Source organism: Micromys minutus, assembly GCF_963924665.1.
Source record: "Micromys minutus genome assembly, chromosome: 12".
Lineage (NCBI taxonomy): Eukaryota > Metazoa > Chordata > Mammalia > Rodentia > Muridae > Micromys > Micromys minutus.
This window is the reverse complement of record NC_137981.1, coordinates 12,633,960-12,655,433: the sequence shown is the minus strand read 5'-3', so window position 1 is coordinate 12,655,433 and position 21,474 is coordinate 12,633,960. Positions and strand designations below refer to the sequence as shown.

Sequence of the window (21,474 nt, the reverse complement as noted above, 5' to 3'; positions counted from 1 at the left end):
ACATGCTACAGTACTGAGCTGCCGGGTGAAATGTGCCCGCCCAGTGGTGCAACAGAGGAATGACTGTTCCGGGTTAACTGTTTTCTTACTGAATTTGCAGCCTGCTCCATAGAAGGGAACTGATGTCTAATAATACTGTAAACCTGGTCAAGAGCTCATCTCTGGGGAGATTATATGCCATGGGAAAGAAACCAATATTATTGTTTTGCTAAATGGCTACTAGAAAAAGGAGAGGGAATTTTCTACTCTTTTTTTAATGTTTTGAGGTTTTTGTTTTGTTTTGAGAAATTATTTAACAGTCCTAGCTGTCCTGGAACTTGCTCTATAGACCAGTCTGGGCTCAAACTCAGAAACCTACCTGCCTCTCCTCCCAAGTGCTGGAATTAAAAGCATGTGCCACACACACATGGAGAAGAGTGAGTTTCCCACAGGCATGTGGACGGACCCTGGTAGGCTGCCGTGTTCCAGTAAATGATCCTGTACTCTTACATATACAAGCAGCACTAATTGAACTAATGACCCATGGAGGGTGTGGCAGGTGCAGTCAGATGGAGTATGGGAGTAGATACAATCAAAATACGTTAAATTTTCAAATGATAAGCAATCTAAGACCAGCCTGGTTATCATAGCAAGTTCCAAGCCAGATGGGGCTATAGAATGAGGTCCTGTCTCAAAAATAGATGTATGTATGAATATATATACATTTAATTTTATTAAATTTTAATTAAATAAAACACATTTAAATAAATGTATTTAATTCTGTTAGACCACAAGCCTTGAGCAACGGCACTTACACATAGCTCATGCCTCTTGTAAACCATGAAGAGGCTGTGAAGCTGAACTACAGGCCCCTCATGCAGGGAACAACACTCTGATTTACAAAAATGAGAAACACTCAAACCATCATTATTTAAACCTGTATTTTTGACAGACATTTTCTCAAAAAGAATAAAAGCTGTGACCTCAAAGGAAGCAGCTCAGTTTATGTTGCTAAAGATATAATTTGGTCTTTCAAATAAAACTTTCAACTCTGGAAAGCAGCAGCCGCTGTGAATATGGTAGCTATTGGGGAGTGGTTCTAATGCCGTGATTCAATCGGGAATCTGTGCCTGCAAACTCTGAAGGTCCTTGTCCCCAACTGGTTTTTGATCAATCAATAAAGACGCCAGCGGCCAATGACTGGGTAAAGGAAGATGGGCGGGACCCTTAGATTTGCACAGGCTAGGACTTGGGAGAGAGGAACAGAGAGAATCACTATGATACAATGAGAGACAGATCAGACTTTGCGCTGCAGGTCAGAGAGCCAACCAGCCACGTGAGAATCTGGGTGGGTGGCTACTGGCCATGTTCCCAACTGGGCCTGGGGTAGCAGGAGAAGGTTTAAGAGTGCCCGGTTTTTGAGGTAGCCAAGACATTTAAAATTAAATAGCGCGTGAATGTGTGTGTGTGTGACCCATTCACAAATCCAGATAGCTCCTGGGTGGGTGGCTGGAAGCGAGTGACCCGCCAGGAACACAAAGCACTACAGCCCAAATTTACTGCTACAGGCAGCTTCATAGTACTTCAAGGCATTTAAGACTGGGTTCGTGGTAATATTAAAACATGCAATATTTGTTGGTGCTGCTTTGAGAGAGCACCTCACTATGTATTGCTGACTGACCTGAAACTCGCTCTGTAGACCAGGTTGGCCTTGAACTGCCTGCCTCTGCCTCCCAAAGCTCTGGCTTGAGCCACTGTGTCCAGCCACACACAATTTTTTATATTGTGTGAGATTTGTCAATGTTCTGAAAACCTACATAACTCATCATATCACTATTTTCTGGGTGACCAATGCATTAAATCATATAAAAAAACAATTTATTCAAAATGTCTACATGCTCAACTTACTGTGAAAAGCTCATTGATATGGTTTTAGATTCCATAATGGGAGCAGCCACTTAAGAAAAGACCACTTGTTTAGCACACAAAGTGGAATATTTTTTCCCTAAGATTGTGGCCATATAAAAGGTAGAAATTCTTTTCAAATACTTTATTAAAACAATATCATTCCAGAGACCAGATATAGAAGTATATGAATCAGCTGACTTCTTTCAATCCAAACAGGACGGAGAGTCTTTTAGGTACAGCTACACCTTGTGGTAGATCAGCTTCCAACTTTTTGAGCAATCTCCATACTGCTTCCAGAATACAGCCCCCACTGGGTCATGGAAGACCTTTTAGGAAGGAATTAGGTTACTGAGGGTGTCTCCTCAAAGAGGATAGTGCCTCCCGGGCACTGGGGAGTAAGCAGCTCCTCCACTACCTACTCGCACCAGAGCATATGAAGCTGCACAGAGCCACAGCAACATGGGCCCATCAACAGTGCCGCTGTCTACACTGTTTAGATGGGTGTCCCCTCACAGCCCTGAGGGGCGGACTAAAACTGTAACTCATAAACACATCCTTTACAACAACAACAACATCCTTGGGATCATCAATAATGTAAGAGTGCAGTTGGTGAGATGGTGAAAGAGGGAAGACAGACAGACCAGACAGACAGCCATACCGACTGTGACCATAGTACAGTGACTATACATTATGAAATACCACAATGAAACCTATTATCTTTAATGAAAAGTGAAAAAGAAAATAAATTAGACCTTGTCATTAAAAAAAAGAAGAAGAAAAGGAAAAGAGAGAAAGATAGATTTGGAGTTTTAAAACCACGAAGTTTGAAAACCAATTCTCTAAGCCACTCAGCAACAGTGCATATGCTTGGCAGGTACAGAGCCCTAGGTCCACTATTCAGCACCAAAAAAGTAAGTCAAATTAAGAAAATTCAAAATCCTGTTGTGTTCAAGCTAAGTGTCCCAAGTTCAGTGTGGCTAGTTCTCATATTAGTAACTCCAATCTGTTCCTGCCGCTGCTACATCTGTACTTTACGATAAAAAGTCGAAACCTTGCATTCAAATTATCTTTAGTGCTTATAGGTTCCTCAAAGCAATTATAAACTATTCAATTGCTTTAAGAAAAGCTAAGTGTGAGGTTGCACATGGTAGACAGAGGCAGGCAGAGCTCTGAGTTTCAGGTCCAACTGGTCTACATACAGAGTTCCAGGGCAGGCAGGGCTATGTAATGAGCCCCTGTCCCTGCCTGTCTATATTGTGTGTGTGTGTGTGTGTGTGTGTGTGTGTGTGTGTGTGTGTGTGTGTGTGTGAGATATAAACAGATATATAGATAAAATTTTGTATAAAGACTAGAGGCTTTCTATATTCCTCCAAAAAAGCATCCATATATCTTATTCCCCCAACCCTCTTCCACCCAGGCACACTTGGCACACTCATTAAAATATTCACACCAATGTCTTCTCTGTATTCTCAGTGTCCAGCACTGTAACTGAACAGAACAAGCCCTTCCTGAACCTTTAAGGTGTCTCTTACAGGGTAGTGCCAAAAAGCAAACATACTGCTCCAGATCACTGCTTGGAATTTATGAAACATGATCCATTGAACATTTTTCACAATTAGGGCAGCGGACATAGCCCAACTGGTACAGTATTTGCCCAGCATGTACAAAACCCTAGGTTCAGTCTCCATACTGGATGAACTGAACATGGTGGTGCACACCTGCAACCTCGGCAGTTTGGAGGCACAGACTAATGGAACATACCCCTACTACTCATGCACACTAACAAGCACTAATGTGGAATTTGTTTGTCCTGAGTCAGGACTGAGGATGTTTTCGTTACCATGGAGTGTGGTCAGAAAAGCTTTCCAGCCACGGCTCCGGATCAAATTCCAATGCTGCTTTCTCTGGTGAGCTCCTGATCCTTTCTGTTAACAGACGCAGCATACAAGAGAATACTGCCACCCACTACCCTAGGAAACACAGTTCTTCAGTCAGGCAAAATGGTTTCTATGGTTTTACCATTGTAGCCCTGAATAGTTTCCTTCATCAGCCAGGGGCTGGAACCAGTAATTACCCACATAACTTAGCTTCTATTCTATTGGGCTTTTTTTATCCCAAATCACTGACTGCTGGGTGGGCACATGGTTCAGTGAGCACACACTTAGCACGTGGGAGGCCCTGGGCTCAGCCCTCAGTACCATGTATATAGGAGAATGTCTTGGAGTCAAGCACATATACTCCAGAATGCTAGAGCGCCTCCAGTCTAAGCATTATTACATCATCATACCTGGACCTGAAGAAGTTGGAGTTCCCAACCTGTGACAGAGGAATGTAGAAATACGATAAGAAGAAGCACACATAACTTTGTCTCATATTAAATGATGGCCATGTATGAGCAAAACATACCTGGAAACATGTGCTGCCCAGACACCATGGTGAGCAGCTTCTCCTGCTCCTCCATGAGCCTCTGCAGCTGTTCCAGCTGCTGCCTCTTCAGCTGCTCCTGCTTCTTTTGCTGTATTTCTTTCAGCTTTTTAAATGCAAAACCAAAGTAGTGTTATGCTTCCTGATATCCCTTACCATGGATATTAATTTCTTCACCCTCCCTTCCCAGATTGTCCCTGACAAATAATTTCAGAGAAAGACTCCCCATATATTAGATCTTTGCCACAAGAACAAATTCACCTTACAAATGTTTCTACCAGCTTCCCAGTTAAAGCCACCCATTTTGGGGTATTTGCCCATTGTGGTAAACATTTGCCACAAGAACACTAAAATCTAATTTCTTCTCAAAGAAATCGTGTCAGTATCTCAGATAAGAGATAGGGGTACCCCTTTGAGTTTTGTAAGAGGATGGGTGTACCAGGACATCAACTATTTTCTGACATTTCAGCACCCATTTCTAACTTCATTCTTACCAAATGGGGTGGCAACTGAAAAACATAAATTATCTTAACTGATTCATTTTGTGTTTATATATGTACATGTATACCAAACACATCTTAACACCTCACATTAGACAAAACATTTGGAATCTTGAGGATTCTGAGTAAAAGGGAAACAAGATGGCTGGTCATACAATGCCTACAACAATAGAAGTGATTATCTGTAAGGCCAAACCCTACCTGTTCCAGTTTTTTAAAAAGTGGGTTTTTATTAGCCACTTCTTTGAATTCACTCGCGAGATCAGGCTTAAAGTCACTTTTGTAATTATCCTGGCATCCTGGGGCATCCTGACAGGATGCTGTCAGTTCCTTTCTGACTGAAGGAAAGCCTGCATGAGCTTCAGGGGTTTCTGACCATGGTTTATAATGTCCTCCAGCCTCCAATTTCTGTTCTTCATGAAATGAATCCTCTTCACTACTAAGACTGAAGCTATTTGAGAAATGGGTAGCTTTCACGGGGAAGCTGGCAGAGACATTTGTTGCTGCTTGCTTCTCATCTGCTTCCAAAATAGGAAATCCTCGGTTTAATATGACCCCAGCCCGAGAAGGGCTGGTCATCCACTGGGTCAGGAAGTTCTGCCCAGTGTTTAATTCTGAAGAGGTCGGCATCAGGAACATTTTAATCTAATGACCCAATTTAAACACCGGGAAATCCAGAACACTTATTGACTTCCAACACCTATAAAAAAAGAAAGCCAACATTAAATGTTCATTACAATATATGCTTTATCCCAAAGTAGCCCAAGTGTCAATCCAACACAAAAACTAATATTAAATACACAAAAGACTTTATCAGGGAATGACAAGTTAGCTCAGTGGGCAAAGGTGCTTACCACCAAGCCAGACAGCTTGCTCAATTCCCAGTCTCCACATAGTAGAAAAAGAGACGAGACGAATTCCTACAAGGTGTCCTCTGAACTCAGCATTCATGCACAGCATGAATTTAAAAAGACTTTAAAAACAAAGCAATTAAATAATAAACTGCTTGGTTGGCTTGACTTTTGCCACCAAAAATGTGAAGTGAATAGATCAGAAACCTGGGACACGATTGATAAAATCATTCAGTCACTAAAACATACAAGTGCTAGATCACTTAGGAAGGCACAGTCAATGTCAGGCACTGCAGGCTTGTTTCTCTACCCCGTTGGCGATGAACAAGTCATTGCCCTAGCAGCCCCACCTGCCTGCTGTAACATCCCTTCCGACCTGTACAGGGGCCAGCCACCAGGAGTTTGACTGCGCTCCTGTGAGTACGTGGGCAACACAAACTGGACTGATGTATGGGGGGATGGGGTGGCACAAGGGTGGGAGTGTGGACCTAGGAGCAAGAAAGAAATGTGATCAGGGTGCATTGTCTGAAATCCCCAAATGATTGATAAAAATTTTATGTTGGGAGGGGGAGAAATAAAATGAAGTTCAGAAGGAAGGAAGAAGGAAGAAAAAAGAAACCAAGAAAAAGAGAGAGGAGAAAAAGAAAGAAAGAAAGAAAGGAAGGAAGGAAGGAAGGAGAGAGGGAGGGATGGAGGGAAGGAGGGAGGAAGGAAGGAAGGAAGGAAGGAAGGAAGGAAGGAAGGAAAGGAAGGAAGGAAGGAAGGAGGGGGGTAAGGCACGCACCAGAGGCTTTCCCACAGGCTGGTATAGTGAAGGTATTTTCTCCAATTGAGGTTTCCTCTTCCAAAATGACTCACTCTAGCTTATGTCAAGTTCACATAAAAGTAGTCAACACAAGTAAGAGTCTAGTGTGGGAAAGTATTCAAATAAGTTACATTATATGAGATAGTAAATAGTAATAATTGGGAGAAAATAAAAGTTAAAAAGAGGAAGAAGCCACAGCTTAGGCAGGGTAGACATAGAGGCCTCATTTAGAGAGGAGTTGGTGGAGTTAAAAAAAATAAAAATATATACAAACCATCACCTTGACTCTCCAGTCTTCACCAACAACTGGTTCCTACTATCACTGTGCACTGTAAACTCTGCAAACTCATCTCTTTCTGCACAGAAACCTATGTCCAACAAAAGCCCTCAGCTCCCAGCCACCCCTCACCTCGGCCATGAAACCCTGTCTCTCTCCACTCCTAAGTGTCTTCAAAGCCAATACACCCACCAGCAAATGCCCTATGCACCCTTCCCCCTTTGTCTGTGTATTTCTTCACCTTCCTGAGAACAGGTGTCCCAATAAAGCCCACACTCTTGTACCAATGGGCTTGGAAGCAGAATGTGCATTCTTACATTCTTAGTCCTTTCTTCTGGCCTCTCCTTCAACACACACACACACACACACACACACACACACACATGCAGGGGGAGAGAGAAGAAGAAGGGAGAGGAAGAGGGAGAGAGAGAGATCAAGTTTTGAGTCTCATACAGCAAAAACTCTATGACCCAGTACTCTCCTTTCTTTCACTTCCAGATACTGTGAGAACAGAGAAAACTGGGGACAAAACGTGTGGGGAGTAAGGACTAATTGCAGAGCCTCTCATGTCAAACACTCTTCCACAGAGCTGCATCTAGAGGATCTACATCCACAGTGGAAAGATGCTTCTAATGTTCTTACATGTGATTGAAGGCTTCAATTTTATCAAATCTGTGCTCACAAGGGTGTGGGCAGCACAGAAGAAAGTATTCTCAGGAAATCAAAGAAACATACAAAGGAGGGAGGACACACGGGACACTGGTAGGAGACAGTGGATGCACTGGCTATGCAGATGCTTAAGAGGCGGAGAGAGCAGAGTATTAGAGCACAAGCAGATGAGAGAGAGAGAGGGTAGAGGGGAAGGGCAGCCTGGGAGCCTGGGGCTTCTTGTGAACATAGGTTTAACCACACACACACATATATACACACACACTACACACACACACACACACATACACACACACACACTACACACACACACACATATACACACACACACACACTCACAAACACACTACACACACACACACATACACACATACATACACACACTCACAAACACACTACACACACACACACACATACACACACACACACACTCACAAACACTACACACACACACATCTACACACATACATACACACACTCACAAACACACTACACACACACACACACACACATATACACACATGCACATACACATACACACACCAAGAAAAACACAAAGGTAAACAAACATCTAGCTTTCCAAGTGGCCTACAAAAATATACAAAAGATATAAGCAGAAAAACAGATATAAAAACAGATACTTAAAATATGTTCACTCTCATGCCACTGTTTTGCCCCCATGCACTAGGTTGGCAAAGACTAAAGACTGCTAATATTCAACATAAAAAAGAGATAATATTTTATTAAGTTGTCCTTAGGTATATAACATATTTTGGAGAGTAAGGCAGTTAACTATCCAAACCGTAAAATGCACAAAAGCCTTGATCTAGCAAGTCTGCTTCTAGGCACCACTGCTATTGGGGGGGGGGGGGTCAAGCTCACCCTTACAATGAAGAGAAAGTAAGCCAGGTGCCACGCCTGTTATTCGAGCACTGAAGAGACAGAGGCAGAGGGAGTTCCCGGCCTGTCTGAGAAACAGTGTAAGCCCCTGCCTTAAGATATGGCTTTCTCATGTTTGTTTACCTATGTGAGGCCCTGGATCCACTACCCTATATTAAAATAAATAAGCAAGTCAAGTACAGTAGCCCAGACCTATAAGTCCAGCACTTCAGAAGCTGAGGCAAGCAGATTACAATGAGTTCCAGACCAACCTGGCTCACAACTCCAGGCTGGCTGCCCTACAGAGCAAGATCCTGTCTTGAAAAAAACCACAAGGGGCTGGAAAGAGGGCTCAGTGGCTAAGTGTTCTTCCTGCTCTTCCATAAAACCCAAGTTGAGCTCCTGGCACTTACACGGGACATTTCACAACCACCTGAAACTCCAGTTGCAGGGAATCTGATGCCCACCTCTGACTCTGCCAGCCCTTGCACCCATGTGGCATATATCCATTACATTTACACACATACACACAGATAATAAAAACCTTAAAGAAGTGATACAAGGCATACCATTAATCATAAAGCACAGAGCAAGAGCACATGTACTGTAAGAAATACGGATTGAGATGTCTCAGTGTTAAAAGCATTTACTGCTCTTACGGAAAATCTAAGTCTCAGAACCAACACAGTGCCTCCGAGCCATCCAAAACTCCAGGTATAGGAGGTTCAACACCTTCCCTGACCTGTGAGGGCACTGGGCACACAACTGGTGCACATGCATAAAGTTAACTAGCAAAGTGGAGAAAAACAGAATTATAAACGGAGAATGGCAGATACCCAGTGTGGGGGTTAGTTCTTGTCACTTAGGATAAAGGAACCTCACCTGGGGAACTGCCCCCATCAGACTGGCCATCAGGTAGCTTCCGTTAGGCATGTCATTGGGGGCATTTTCGTGATTAATAACTAGTGTGGGAGGGCCCAGCCACTGTGGGCGATGCCTCTCTTAAGCAGGTGGTTCTGGGTTATATAAGAAAGCAAGCCATGAAGGAAGCTAGTAAGCATCACTCTTTCATGGTCTCTGCATCAGTTTCTGCCTTGCTCCTGCCCTGGCTTCTCAGGATGACAGACCATAACATGTAAGCTGAAATAAACTCTTCCCAATTTGCTTTCAGTGAGTATTTTATCACAACATGGAGAGTCAACTAAAACACCCAGAAAGATAGGGGCCGGTTCTTACTGGGAAGGTACCCCTACCTACAGGGAGTATACACACTGTATACGAGTTACCTGTGTCCAGTAACTCTTAATTCCTGAGTAGTAATGTCCTTTAAATCTCTTGTAAGAACAATAAACCTAATTGTTTTTACATTAGGGACTTACCTATATAGGAAAGGTAGGCCTTTTTCAGTTAACCTTGGTTAAATTTCAACATCCTTAGTAAGAAATGTTTTTAAATCAAACTTAAGGGCTCACAAGTGTAACCATAGCACTAAGGAAGAAAGCTGATCATCACGGATGTGAGGCCAGTCTGGATACACAGCAAGTTTCACAGGACAGTGTGAGTGTAAAGTAAGAAAATGTCTTCAAAACAAATACAAAAAAGCCAGAACTGTAGAGATGGCTCAAAGAGGGTAAGGTGCTTACTGCACAAGCTGACAATCTGAGTTGGAACCCAGGTGAAAGGAGAAACGGAGTCCATAAAGTTGTCCCCTGCTTTCCACACATGTATGACATGCATGAAACCAACACATAGTATATATGCAACAATAATAAATATTTTAAAAGCTAATCTTTAAACTAAGTACATTTTTAAAATCTTAATTTAGAAAGTAAACAAGTTGCAAAGTCACTGTGATGTGAAAATTGTCAACAATTCCCTACTAGACTGCCCAAGGTGTAATGATTTAAGGCAGCATCTTAACATTGTCTTTACACACCTTTTTTTTTAAAGCACTAAAACCTGTACCTTTGCTACAATTCCATCACTATGATCCTAAAACTATACTTACTGCCAATTTGAAGTATAGAAATACTGATTCACGGTTGGGCACTGGTGATGCAAACCTGTAATGCAGTGTTCAAGGTGGGAAGCCAGTTTGGGCTACACAGCAAGGTCTCGTCTCAAGAACGCCAAAACTGTTCCCCTAAATCTTTTTTTATATTACTTAAGCAAAGGCCTAGGTAAACTACAAATAATATTGTCTAGGACAGTATATTATGTAAACTCAGATATTAAAATCCGAAACCACCTGCTGCAGGCATTACCGTAAATTAATTGTACATCGATAAAGCTGCCCTTTTAAAAAGTTCCGACTAATTGAAAGCTTTGACATCTTTAAAGTTGTCTATACAAAGCATAAATTATCTGCACTGAAGGAGGAGAAAGATACGAGGAGACAATTCAGCCCCTGAAAACTTTCAGCTGACAGGTCCGCCTCTCCTGAAGTAACAAAGCTTTTGGAGAAGCCCGGTTAAAGCAAGGCGAGATGGATCCTGAAGGACTGCAAGCGGCTCCCCTGCACCAGGCCCGGCGAGACCGCGTCCCGAGCGTGTCGCCCGGGACAGAAACACCCACCCCCGCCTACCCTCTAGAGACAGATCTCCCGGGTGCTCGGAAGAACAAAGCGGGCTTAAGCCCTGGAACCACCGCCGCCCGCGGGCGCCCAGCCCTCCGCGCCCTGCCAGCCCCAAAGCTCAAGCTGGCCTCTCAGGAACCGAGCGGTAGAAGGGCTTCTCCGCTCCTTTCGCCCACTAGTTACCGTTCCACGAAGACACAGTCGTTCAGACCGCGACGACCAGCGATACAGTCACCATTGAGCAGGCCCGGCATTTACGAATAAGCCGCCACAACCACCACAGCAGCCAGAGCCCCGCCTCCTGGACTAGCCCCGCCTAGCCCTACTCCAATGACTCCTGGGAAATGTAGTTCCTGCAGCCCTGGTAAGCTTCGCGCAGGCGCCTTGGGCACATACAAACTACAACTCCCAGCAACACTGCCGCAAACGTTGCTAAGGGACGCGCTTTGCGCGCTCTTTCGCGGCGGGCACTTGTCAACAGCTGTAGTTCTATAGTCACCCTATTGAGACCTAACCCCTGCGGTAACAGAGGGCGCACTCCACTGTGTCAGGAACACCACGGAGACTCAAACCATATCTAAAAGGCGACAGGTTTGGCAGAGTTTTGTTGCCTTCACTTTTCTCTTTAGATGGGTTTGATTTCATAAAGACCTGTTTAAAACAAAAAAGTGACATTTTCATGACTCCATGAAATTGGAGTTACAGATGTTTGTGAGCTACCATATAGGGGCTGAAAACTGAACTCAATCTTGGGAGGGAGGGAGGGAGGGAGAGAGGGAGGGAGGGGGGTGGGGAAGGTCGTCCTCCAATATAGAGTGAGTTAGAAACCAGCATGAAACATGAGATTCTACCTAAATTAACAATTTAAGATGCTGGATAAGGGTTCAAATGGTCTTCCTTTGGCATGAAAACATGCCCAAAAATCTTTTTTTAATGTGTATCTTTTGACAGTAACCACAATATGCTCTACTATTTCTGCCTACATTTATTCTGTATAGTGTTATGCCAATTACTTGTTGACTGAATAAACGAGTGAATTTTATCACACTTATCCTTCCTATCATCGATCTCCTGATCCTCTTGCCTTCACTTACCAAGGTATTTGCCACAAACCATGTCTCCACATTCAAGTTTAAAGCAGCTCTTAAGATTTTAATACATAAGTCATCACCTGGAGCCTACATTTAAAAAGTAGTAAGTTATAATGCATACACCTGTTATCCCATCACTTGGGCGAAGGAGGTAGGGGGGCCTTGAGCCAGGCATGGTGGTGCGAAACTTTAATCCCAGCACTCCGAAGGCAAAGGCAGAGGGATCTCTGTGAGTGTGAGGCACCCAGTGCTGTTTCTACAGAGAAACTATCCTGGAAAAAAAGAATAAAAAAATAAACTAGCACACTATTTAACTGTTGACTGTGTGACCCCCTGAGTGACATCATCCCATGGGCTAGGGACCCGGATAAAATGAAAGGGAACTCAGACAATACTCATTACTTCCTGACTGTGGACAAGATGTGACCAGACATGAGACAATGAGGCAAGAAACTGGTACTCAGAATGTTTCCTTCTCTGCCTTGTTTTTTTAAGAACTCACTAAAGATCTTCAACTTCTGACCCTCCTGTCCCTACCTCCTGATTGCAGGGATTCCAGACATACACCGCCAACCCTGTGTTTAATACGTTGTAGGGACTGAACCCAGGGCGTCACACTAGCACTTTAACCTGCTGGACCATATCCCCAGTCCAGTAAAGAAGTTTCTAGGAATGCGGAGGTGACTCAGTCCCTAGAGTGGTTACCTTGTAAGCATAAAGACCAGACTGTAACACAATACCAACAGTTTGAAAAGAACAAAGCTAGAAGTTGACTAGGTGGCTCAGGGGGTAAAGCATTTGCCCTGCAAGCCTGAGGATATGAGTCCCGTTCCCAGAGTCATGTCAAAGTAGAAGTCATAAGCACACATATGTGTACACATGCAAGACTGGTAGATCCCTGGTTCTCACTGGCTAGCTCACCTAGCATGCTTAATGAGTCCCAGGTCAGTTGGCTCCTGAGTACAGCACCGAATAAATCATGTCACCAAAATTCAGCTCCACCTTTTCATTTCAATTCTGTAGACCTTATATTCTCATTTTATTCATTGTATTCTAAGGAAATCAGATGATTTCTAAAGCAGTCCCTGCTCAGAACATTTCTGATTCTAGCACCCAGAGCCCACACATGGGGAACTAATAACCAACTGAGCTGTATAGCCCTAATCCCGTCGTTTGTTTGAGCATCTCCAATTGGTGATGGATGTCATTGTGCGCGTCAAACTCAGATGTTTTTATTTTCTTCCACTGTTGGTGCTGAAAAATCGAACTCAGGGGCCCACAAATGTTAGCCAAGCATTCTACCAAAGACCTAGCCATTCAACCCCGAATTATCTGTGATGCCAAACCTTTGGGAAATTCGTTTCTTACCTGCCCTGGGATTCCAGCACGCTTCTTAGCCCCAATCCATAATCATTTCTCTGTCAAAACTCACCATCCGTCACATCTCCCAGATTCAAATTATGGATTTACCCCTACGGGCAATTTACAGTCTGAAAGAGAAACTGAAAGTCCTGAAAGCTAGGCTGATCTTAGAAGCTGAGGCGGCGCCTTCTCACCAGCTGGCCAAGCCATAGGCACAGTGTCGGGGCACCCCGCTAAGGGGCGCTGGCAACTTTGCGCTTCGGTCCCGGGTTCAGGAGACGCAGCCACGGCCCCGCCCCGCCGTGCCCCACCTCTCCCGGCTGCGCCCGGAGCTGAAGCACAGAGGCTGAAACGCTGGCTGCAGGACCCCTGGAGGGGATCGTCCGACACCACGAAGGGCCAGGAGGGATCTCCAAGCAGGTGCGTGGGTGCCCCAGAAGGTTGTCTGACAGCCCGAGGGCCCCGGGAGTCCCGGGAGTCGCTGAGGCCTTAAGCTGGGGCCGCCGCCCAAGGACCGACCGGTGCGCTGGGGAAAGTCAACCTCGTCTGCGCAATCAGCCCCACTGCTATTCTGGGAAAATAACGCAGCACAACACAACCTGTCTTTACTTTCTGAAAGTTGAATTTCCAAGGAAACTTATGGTAGAAGAAATTAACTCAGGAGGCCGGGAGTAAAATTTAGCCAAACCTGACTGACTGTAAGGTTTAGTTCCGGGTCCTATTAAGACAAATAAATAAATAAATAAAAAGAGGGAGTGAGTTAATTTGTAATTTTAGCCAAGATTGGGAATAGAAAAATTCTTAATCTGTCTAGGCCTTTACCTAAAGCAGTTACAATTTATTTTAATGAAAATCAGAAAAGCCAGAAAATAAGCCTCTGTGGATTTTGTCCTTGTGTTGGATATATGCCTCTGCCCTACTAAAAGGTACTTCCCGTGCTACAGCTATTCTTGGCTGTTAAATTGCCATACTTGGGGAAAGTGAACTTCAACTGAGAAATGCCCTCTATCAAATTGACCTCTGGGGCGTGTCTGCAGAGCATTCTTGTTTACTAACTGAAGGAAGAGAGCTCAGCCCACTGTAGGGGCTGCTTCTGGGCAGGTAGTCCTGGGTTGTATAAGGAAACCAGGTGAATAGAAGCAGAAAGCAAGCCAATCTTGCATCCCCAGGATCAAAGTAATTTTATCACAGTGTTCTTGATATTTATTCAATTTATTTATTTAATGATTAAATATTTTAAACAGTAGTTTAAAATGTAGTGGTTGACTGAGAATTTGGTCTGTAGGGTTTTTGGTTTTGTTCTTTGTGGTTGCTGTTGTTGCTGTTGTGTGCTCTCTGGTTTGCTGTGCTGTGGCTTTGCAGGAGAGTGTGGTAGTGTTCCTTCCCTGTCTGCTTTGTGGAGCATTCTGAGAAATCTGGTGTTGCCTTCCTCTTGAGGGCATGGGAAAATATAGCTGTGAAGCGTCCCATACTGTATGATACTCTGTGGGCACATTTATTACTATTTCAACTTAGTTGCCTATTGTATCTGCTTGAGTTGTGTATGTCTTCTTGATTTAATTCTGGTAAGTTAAGCATATCTAGGAATGTATTCATTCCTTCCAGATTTCCTAGGGGTCTTGTTTTGTTGTAATGCAAGTTAAAGTATTGCCTAAGATACTGTGCATTTTATTTCAAGATATTGAAATATCCCTTTTCCATCTCCAATTCCTTAACTTGGTGCTTTCTATTCATCTATATCTGTATCTAGATAGTTCCATTCTCTCTTTATGGGGAGTGGCAGGGGGTGTCTGTGTCTTGGCATTCTGTGATTGGAAAAGAGTGTAGGGGGAACGGGTCAAACTGCAAGGGGTGTTTCTAAACCAAAAAAGAGAGTAACAGAATCGGGTATTGATTTTCCCGCTGATTGACCCACTACAAGTTCGGGTGGGGTGCAGTTTGTTCAGTTGGGAACATACATCTTGTGGTTGTTCTTTAAATTGGGAAGTCCTGGTACCTGAGGACGGGGGGGGGGGGGGGATGACAGCCACCAATTATCCCTTTGGTTGTTCTTTAAACGGAGGCTTCCCGGTACCTGGGAGGATAGGAAACTGTGACAGTTCCTCTTTCACTGACCCTGTACTGCACAAGTGTCCAGCACCCCACAGTGTCCAGCACCCCGCAGTGTCCAGCACCTGATGTTTACTTCAGTAACTTCTCTTTGGACATTAAGGGCTTCTGTTGCTCTTGCTTAGTTTTACAGTCTGTGGGTGGGGCAGTTTCTCTCACCCTCTAGAAGTTCCCCAGATTGTACTCACTGGCTAACTTGAAAATGTCTCCCAGGTGGATGTGGGTAGCCACTGAGATCTATTCAGGTGGAGGACCCATTTTAGTACTTTCAAGACTATTAATCACCTTGTTGTTCTCAACCATGGCTGTGAAGGGCTGAGAGGTAGCCCCAGACGCTGAGTCACACACTGTCCTCAGGCTCAGGGATATCCAAACTCAGGGCAAGACCATATACTTTCAGCTTCTCAACAACCATCCAAACTGTTCTGCAGAAGTTCCTCCCCAGGACTTCAGACTGTGACAGGTTAGATTCAAACTCTCTGACATACAGCAGTTCCCTGTCACTTCAGCCAGGTGATTGACCCAACTGGATATTGGGTCTCCAGCCAGGCCAGAGAAATTGCTTCCCCCTAAGGAGCCCCACTGAGCCTTGATCAAAGCTATTGTAGCATTAACAGAAAAAAGGAAACTGTATTTGACACCGTTTAGACTGCCTCTTAAACCAGTCCCTGCCTTGGCAAGCTGATCTTTTAAGGTCAAAAACCGAGCTTTTTCCTGTTATCCACACAGGCTTGGAGGGACGCTCATTGCATGTCCTGTTATTTCAGCTAATGAGTGTGTCTCGTTAGTTTCGAGGTATATCCCATGAGGCCTGCTCTCCAGCCACTCCTACTTAGGGCTGTTGGCTGAGAGAACCCACCTTTTCCCATGTTTCAGCTAACCAATCGAAGCTACTTTGGAAGGGGCAGCACCAGGAAAGGCCCCGTGTTCATACTTCTCCATGACCCTCTGAGCAGGTTGCAGACTGGCCCATTTCTCTGTGAAACAGAGGGCCACACCCTCAAAAGTCACTGACTAGTAGGGCCTGGCAGATAAAGACACAGCTGATCAGGTCTTTGAGAAATGGCCTCAGTAGCTTTTTGGCAAATGGAGGTAGTGTACACTGAGTTGGTGGTTGTCACAGCCAAGCCTTTGAGCCCTTGCTACTTAATTTTTACTAGAAGTAAAGGCTTCTGGGTGAGGTAGGGATGTACCTCAGTGACGAGCACCTCGGTGACAAAGGCTCTAAGTACAAGCCCTGGTTGGACTGCTAGCATTTCCAGAAATAAAAGGAGAGAAGGGAGAAAAATGAAAACAGAGGAGGGGGAAGAGGGAAAGAGGGAAGTGGGGGCAGGGAGGGAGGGAGAAAATGCTTTTATGTTCCTGAGCCACAGGTCTGATCCATAACTGAGATCTGCCAAATTTCTGAATTAAGCTAATCTAAAGATTCAATTCCTGGATTTGGCCTGTGTGTCAGGCAGCACAGAGCAGTTAAATTTTCATTACCATGTGCATTATGAACCTGTAGAAAGAATTCTTAGTCATAAGATAAGCCATAAGAACTAAAAATAAATAAATAAGTGAACATTTAAAACCCACATATTAATAACTCTGCAAGCCGTGATGGTCACTAGTGGATGGAGTGGGGGGGGGGCACTTAGGAGGACACTGACAAATTACTAGGGACTGAGGAGTTTGGTAGAAGACTCATTAATGCCATGAGCAGAGAGATGAATGTGCAGCACCATGCGGGGTTCCAAGGAAAGCCTAGGCAGAGACTTCCTGCCTGCTTTTTATACTTTCAGTCCAGGAGAAGGTGCACAGCAAGAACCTGCAGCCAGCTCCTTGATTTGTGGCAGAAGGCAGGGAAGGGGGCAGGGAACAGGATATGGCACCACTCTGATGGACATTCAGTAGACTCATGTTCCTAATTTCCCTGTCAGTGATATTCACTGAGAAGTGACTTTTTAAAAATATGACGTGAGATTCCGGCCAAGAGACAGAGCCAGGTTACCGCCATCAAGATGCAGAGCCTGCCCGCAGACTGCTAAGCACCCAGAAGAGCCTCAGAAGCACTCTCCGACCTGAGCCCACGGAGACAGAGCCGGGTCACCACCATCAGAACACATTGCCTGCTGGCAAAGAGCCATCTCCCTCCTGAGACCCTGGGCCCTCAGACCCACAGGAAAGACAAGCTCCAGTCAGAGACAAGATCACGTAACATTACAGATAACGAGATGGCAAGAGCAATGGAAACCAAGAAAACCTGGCAACATCAGAAGCCAGTTCTCCCACCACATCAAATAGTGTATTTGCCAACACACCAGAAAAACAAAATATGGACTTAAAATCATACTTCATGACAACGATGGAGGTCCTTGAGAAGCACATGAATAACTCCCTTAAAGAATCACAGGAGAAACAGGAGAACACACATAAACAAGTAGAAGCCCTTAAAGAGGAATCACAAAAATCACTTAAAGAGCTCCAGGAAAACACAACCAAACAGGTGAAGGAATTGAAAATGGAAATAGAAACAATAAAGAAAACACAAAAGGAGACAACACTGAAGATAGAAAGCATAGGAAAGAGATCAGGAGTCAAAGATGCAAGTATCACCAACAGAATGCAAGAGATGGAAGGGAGGATCTCAGGGACAGAAGACAACATAGAAAACACTGACACAACAGTGAAAGAAAAAATGCAAAAATCAAAAAGCTCCTAACCCAAAACACCCAGGATATCCAGGACACACTGAAAAGACCAAACCTAAGGATAATAGGTATAGAAGAGGAAAACTCATAGCTCTGAGTACCTCCAAAAAGAAGCTAAAGAGAACATACACTAACAGCTTGACAGCACAGCTGAAAGCTCTAGAACAAAAAGAAGATACACCCAAGAGGAGTAGAAGGCAGGAAATAATCAAACTCAGAGATAAAACCAACCAAATAGAGAGAAAAAGAACTATACAAAGAATCAACAAAACCAGGAGCTGGCTCTTTGAAAAAAAAACAAGATTGATAAACCCTTAGCCAGACTAACTAGAGGGCACAGAGAGAGTATCCAAATTAACAAAATCAGAAATGAAAGGGGAGACATACAACAGAAACTGAGGAAATTCAAGAAATCATCAAATCCTACTACAAAAGCCTATACTCGACCAAATTGGAAAATCTAGAGGAAATGAACAACTTTCTCAACAGATACCAGGTACCAAAGTTAAATCAGGATCAGATAAACCATCCAAACAGCAGTCCCATAACCATTAATGAAATAGAAGCAGCCATCAAAAGCCTTCCAACCAAAAAAAAAAAAAAAGCCTAGAACCAGGGCTGGTTCAATATACAGAAATCCGTCAATGTAATCCACCCTTTAAACAAACTCAAAACATTTGACAAAAATTTAACACCCCTTCATGTTAAAAGTCTTGGAAAGGTCAGAAATCCAAGGTTCATACTTAAACATAGTAAAAGCAATATACAGCAAACCAGTAGCCAACATCAAACTAAATGGTGAGAAACTTGAAGCAATCCTACTAAAATCAGGGACTAGACAAGGCTGTCCACTCTCACCCTACCTATTTAATACAGTACCCAAAGTCCTAGCTTGAGCAATCTGACAACAAAAAGAGGTCAAAAGGATACAAATTGGAAAGAAAGAAATCAAAATATCACTTTTTGCAGGTGATATGATTGTATAGTTAAGTGACCCCAAAAATTTCAACAGGGAACTTCTAAACTTGATAAACAACCTCAGCAAAGTGACTGGATATAAAATTAATTCAGACAAATCAGTAGCCTTCCTCTACTCAAAGGACAAACAGACTGAGAAAGAAATTAGGGAAACAACATCCTTCACAATAGTCACAAACTATGAAATACCTTGGTGTGACCCTACTTAGCAAGTGAAGGACCTGTATGACAAGAACTTCAAAGCTCTGATGAAGGAAATTGAAGAAGATCTCAGAAGATGGAAAAATCTTCCATGCTCATGGATTGGAAGGATCAACATTGTAAAAATGGCCATCTTGCTGGAAACCATCTACAGATTCAATGCAGTCCCCATCACAATTCTAACTCAATTCATCATAGAGTTAGAAAGAGCAATTTTCAAATTCATTTGAAATAACAAAAAATCCAGGATAGCAAAAACTATTCTCAACAACAAGAAAACTTCCTGAGGAATTACCATCCCTAACCTCAAGCTGTATTACATGATATAAACTGCATGGTATTGGTACAGAGATAGGCAGGTAGATCAATGGAATAGAATTGTAGACCCAGAAATGAACCCACACATCTATGTTCACTTGATCTTTGACAAAGGAGCTAAAAACATTCAATGGAAAAAGGACATTCTCTTCAACAAATGGTGTTGGTTCAACTGGCAGTCAGCATGCAGAAGAGTGAGAATCAATCCATTCTTATCTCCTTGTACAAAGCTCAAGTCCAAGTGGATCAAAGACCTCCACATAAAATCAGGTACACTGAAACTAATAGAACAGAAAGTGAGGAAGAGCTTAGAATACAGAGGCACAGGGGAAATTTTCCTAAACAGAACACCAACAGCTTATGTGCTAAGATCAAGAAGCGACAAATGGGACCTCATGAAATTGAAAAGTTTCTGTAAGGCTAAGGACACTGTCAAGAAAACAAAATGGCAGCCAATAGATTGGAAAAGGATCTTTACTAATCCTACATCTGATAGAGAGCTAATATCCAGTAACTCAAGAAGTTAGACTCCAGAGAATCAAATAATCTTATTTAAAAATGGGGTACAGAGCTAAACAAAGAATTCTCAACTGAGGAATACTGAATGGCCGAGAAGCACCTAAGGAAATGCTCAACATCCCTAGTCATCAGGGAAATGCAAATCAAAACAACCCTGAGATCCCACCTCACACCAGTCAGAATGGCTCAGGTGACAGCAGATTCTGGCAAGGATATGGAGAAAGAGGAACACTTCTCCGTTGTTAGTGGGATTGCAAGCTGGTACAACCACTCTGGAAATCAGTCTGGCGGTTCTTCAGAAAATTGGACATAGTACTACCTGAAGACCCAGCTATTCCAATCCTGGGCATATACCCAAAAGTTGCTTCAACATATAACAAGGACATGTTCCATTATGTTCATAGCAGCCTTATTTATAATAGCCAGAAGCTGGAAAGAATCCAAATGTCCTTCAACAGAGGAATGGATACAGAAATTGTGGTACATTTACACAATGGAGTATTACTCAGCTATTAGAAACAATGACTTTATGAGATTCTGAGGCAAATGGATGGAACTAGGAACTATCATTCTGAGTGAGGTAACCCAGTCACAAAAGAACACTCATGGTATGCACTCACTGATAAGCGGACACTAACTCCCCAAAGCTCTAAATACACAAAAAACAATTCACAGACCTTATGAAGCTGAAAAAGAAGCAGGGTCAGAATGTGGATGCCTCAGTCCTTCTTAGAAGGGAGAACAAAACACTTACGAGAGGAAATACAAGGTTAAATAGAAGAGCAGGAATTAAAGAAAAAATCAATCAGAGACAAAAGATCAATGCCTCACCTGGGGATTCATCCCATATGCAGCCACCAACCCCAAGCACTGTTGCTGATGCCAAGAAGTGCTTACTGGCAGGAACCAGATATGGATGCCTCCTCAGACTCCTCAGAATCATGCAGATACAGCTGAGGATGCTTACAGCTAACTAGTGGACTGAACATGAGGACCCCAATCAAGGTACTAGAGAAAGGACTGAAGGAGTTGAAAGGGTCTGCCACCCCATGGAAAGAACAACAATATCAACCAAGCAAATCCTCCAGAACTCCCAGGGACTAAAACACCAACCATTGAGCATGCATGGAGAGACCCATGGCTCCAGTTGCATGTGTAGCAGAGGATGGCAGTGTCTGACATCAATAGGAGAAGAGGCCTTTGTTCCAGTGAAGGCTTGTTTTCCCAGTAGGGGAATGCCAAGGCACTGAGGTGGAGAGGGTGATTGGGAGAGGAAGCACCTTCATGGAAGCAAGTGGAAGGGAAGGGGAGATGGGAGCAGGGGTAGGGGAGTTCT

General features: G+C 43.6%; 2 protein-coding genes across 2 annotated transcripts in view; one reads left to right on the top strand and one right to left on the bottom strand.

Annotated features, from left to right (window-relative positions):
• The window catches only part of CPAP (centrosome assembly and centriole elongation protein), a gene marked incomplete at its 5' end in the record, with an annotated part of 39,203 nt that extends 33,753 nt beyond the window's left edge, over positions 1 to 5,450 (bottom strand). The window contains 2 exons of the mRNA XM_080926544.1: positions 4,294 to 4,417; positions 5,013 to 5,450. Coding sequence (XP_080782670.1) covers positions 4,294 to 4,417; positions 5,013 to 5,450 — 562 coding nt within the window. The remainder of the gene's footprint in view (positions 1 to 4,293; positions 4,418 to 5,012) is intronic.
• An 8,167-nt stretch (positions 5,451 to 13,617) lies between these two features.
• PARP4 (poly(ADP-ribose) polymerase family member 4) overlaps positions 13,618 to 21,474 on the top strand; it is an 88,408-nt gene continuing 80,551 nt past the window's right edge. Inside the window, exon 1 of the mRNA XM_080926941.1 lies at positions 13,618 to 13,740. The gene's annotated coding sequence lies outside the window, so the exon portion shown is untranslated. The remainder of the gene's footprint in view (positions 13,741 to 21,474) is intronic.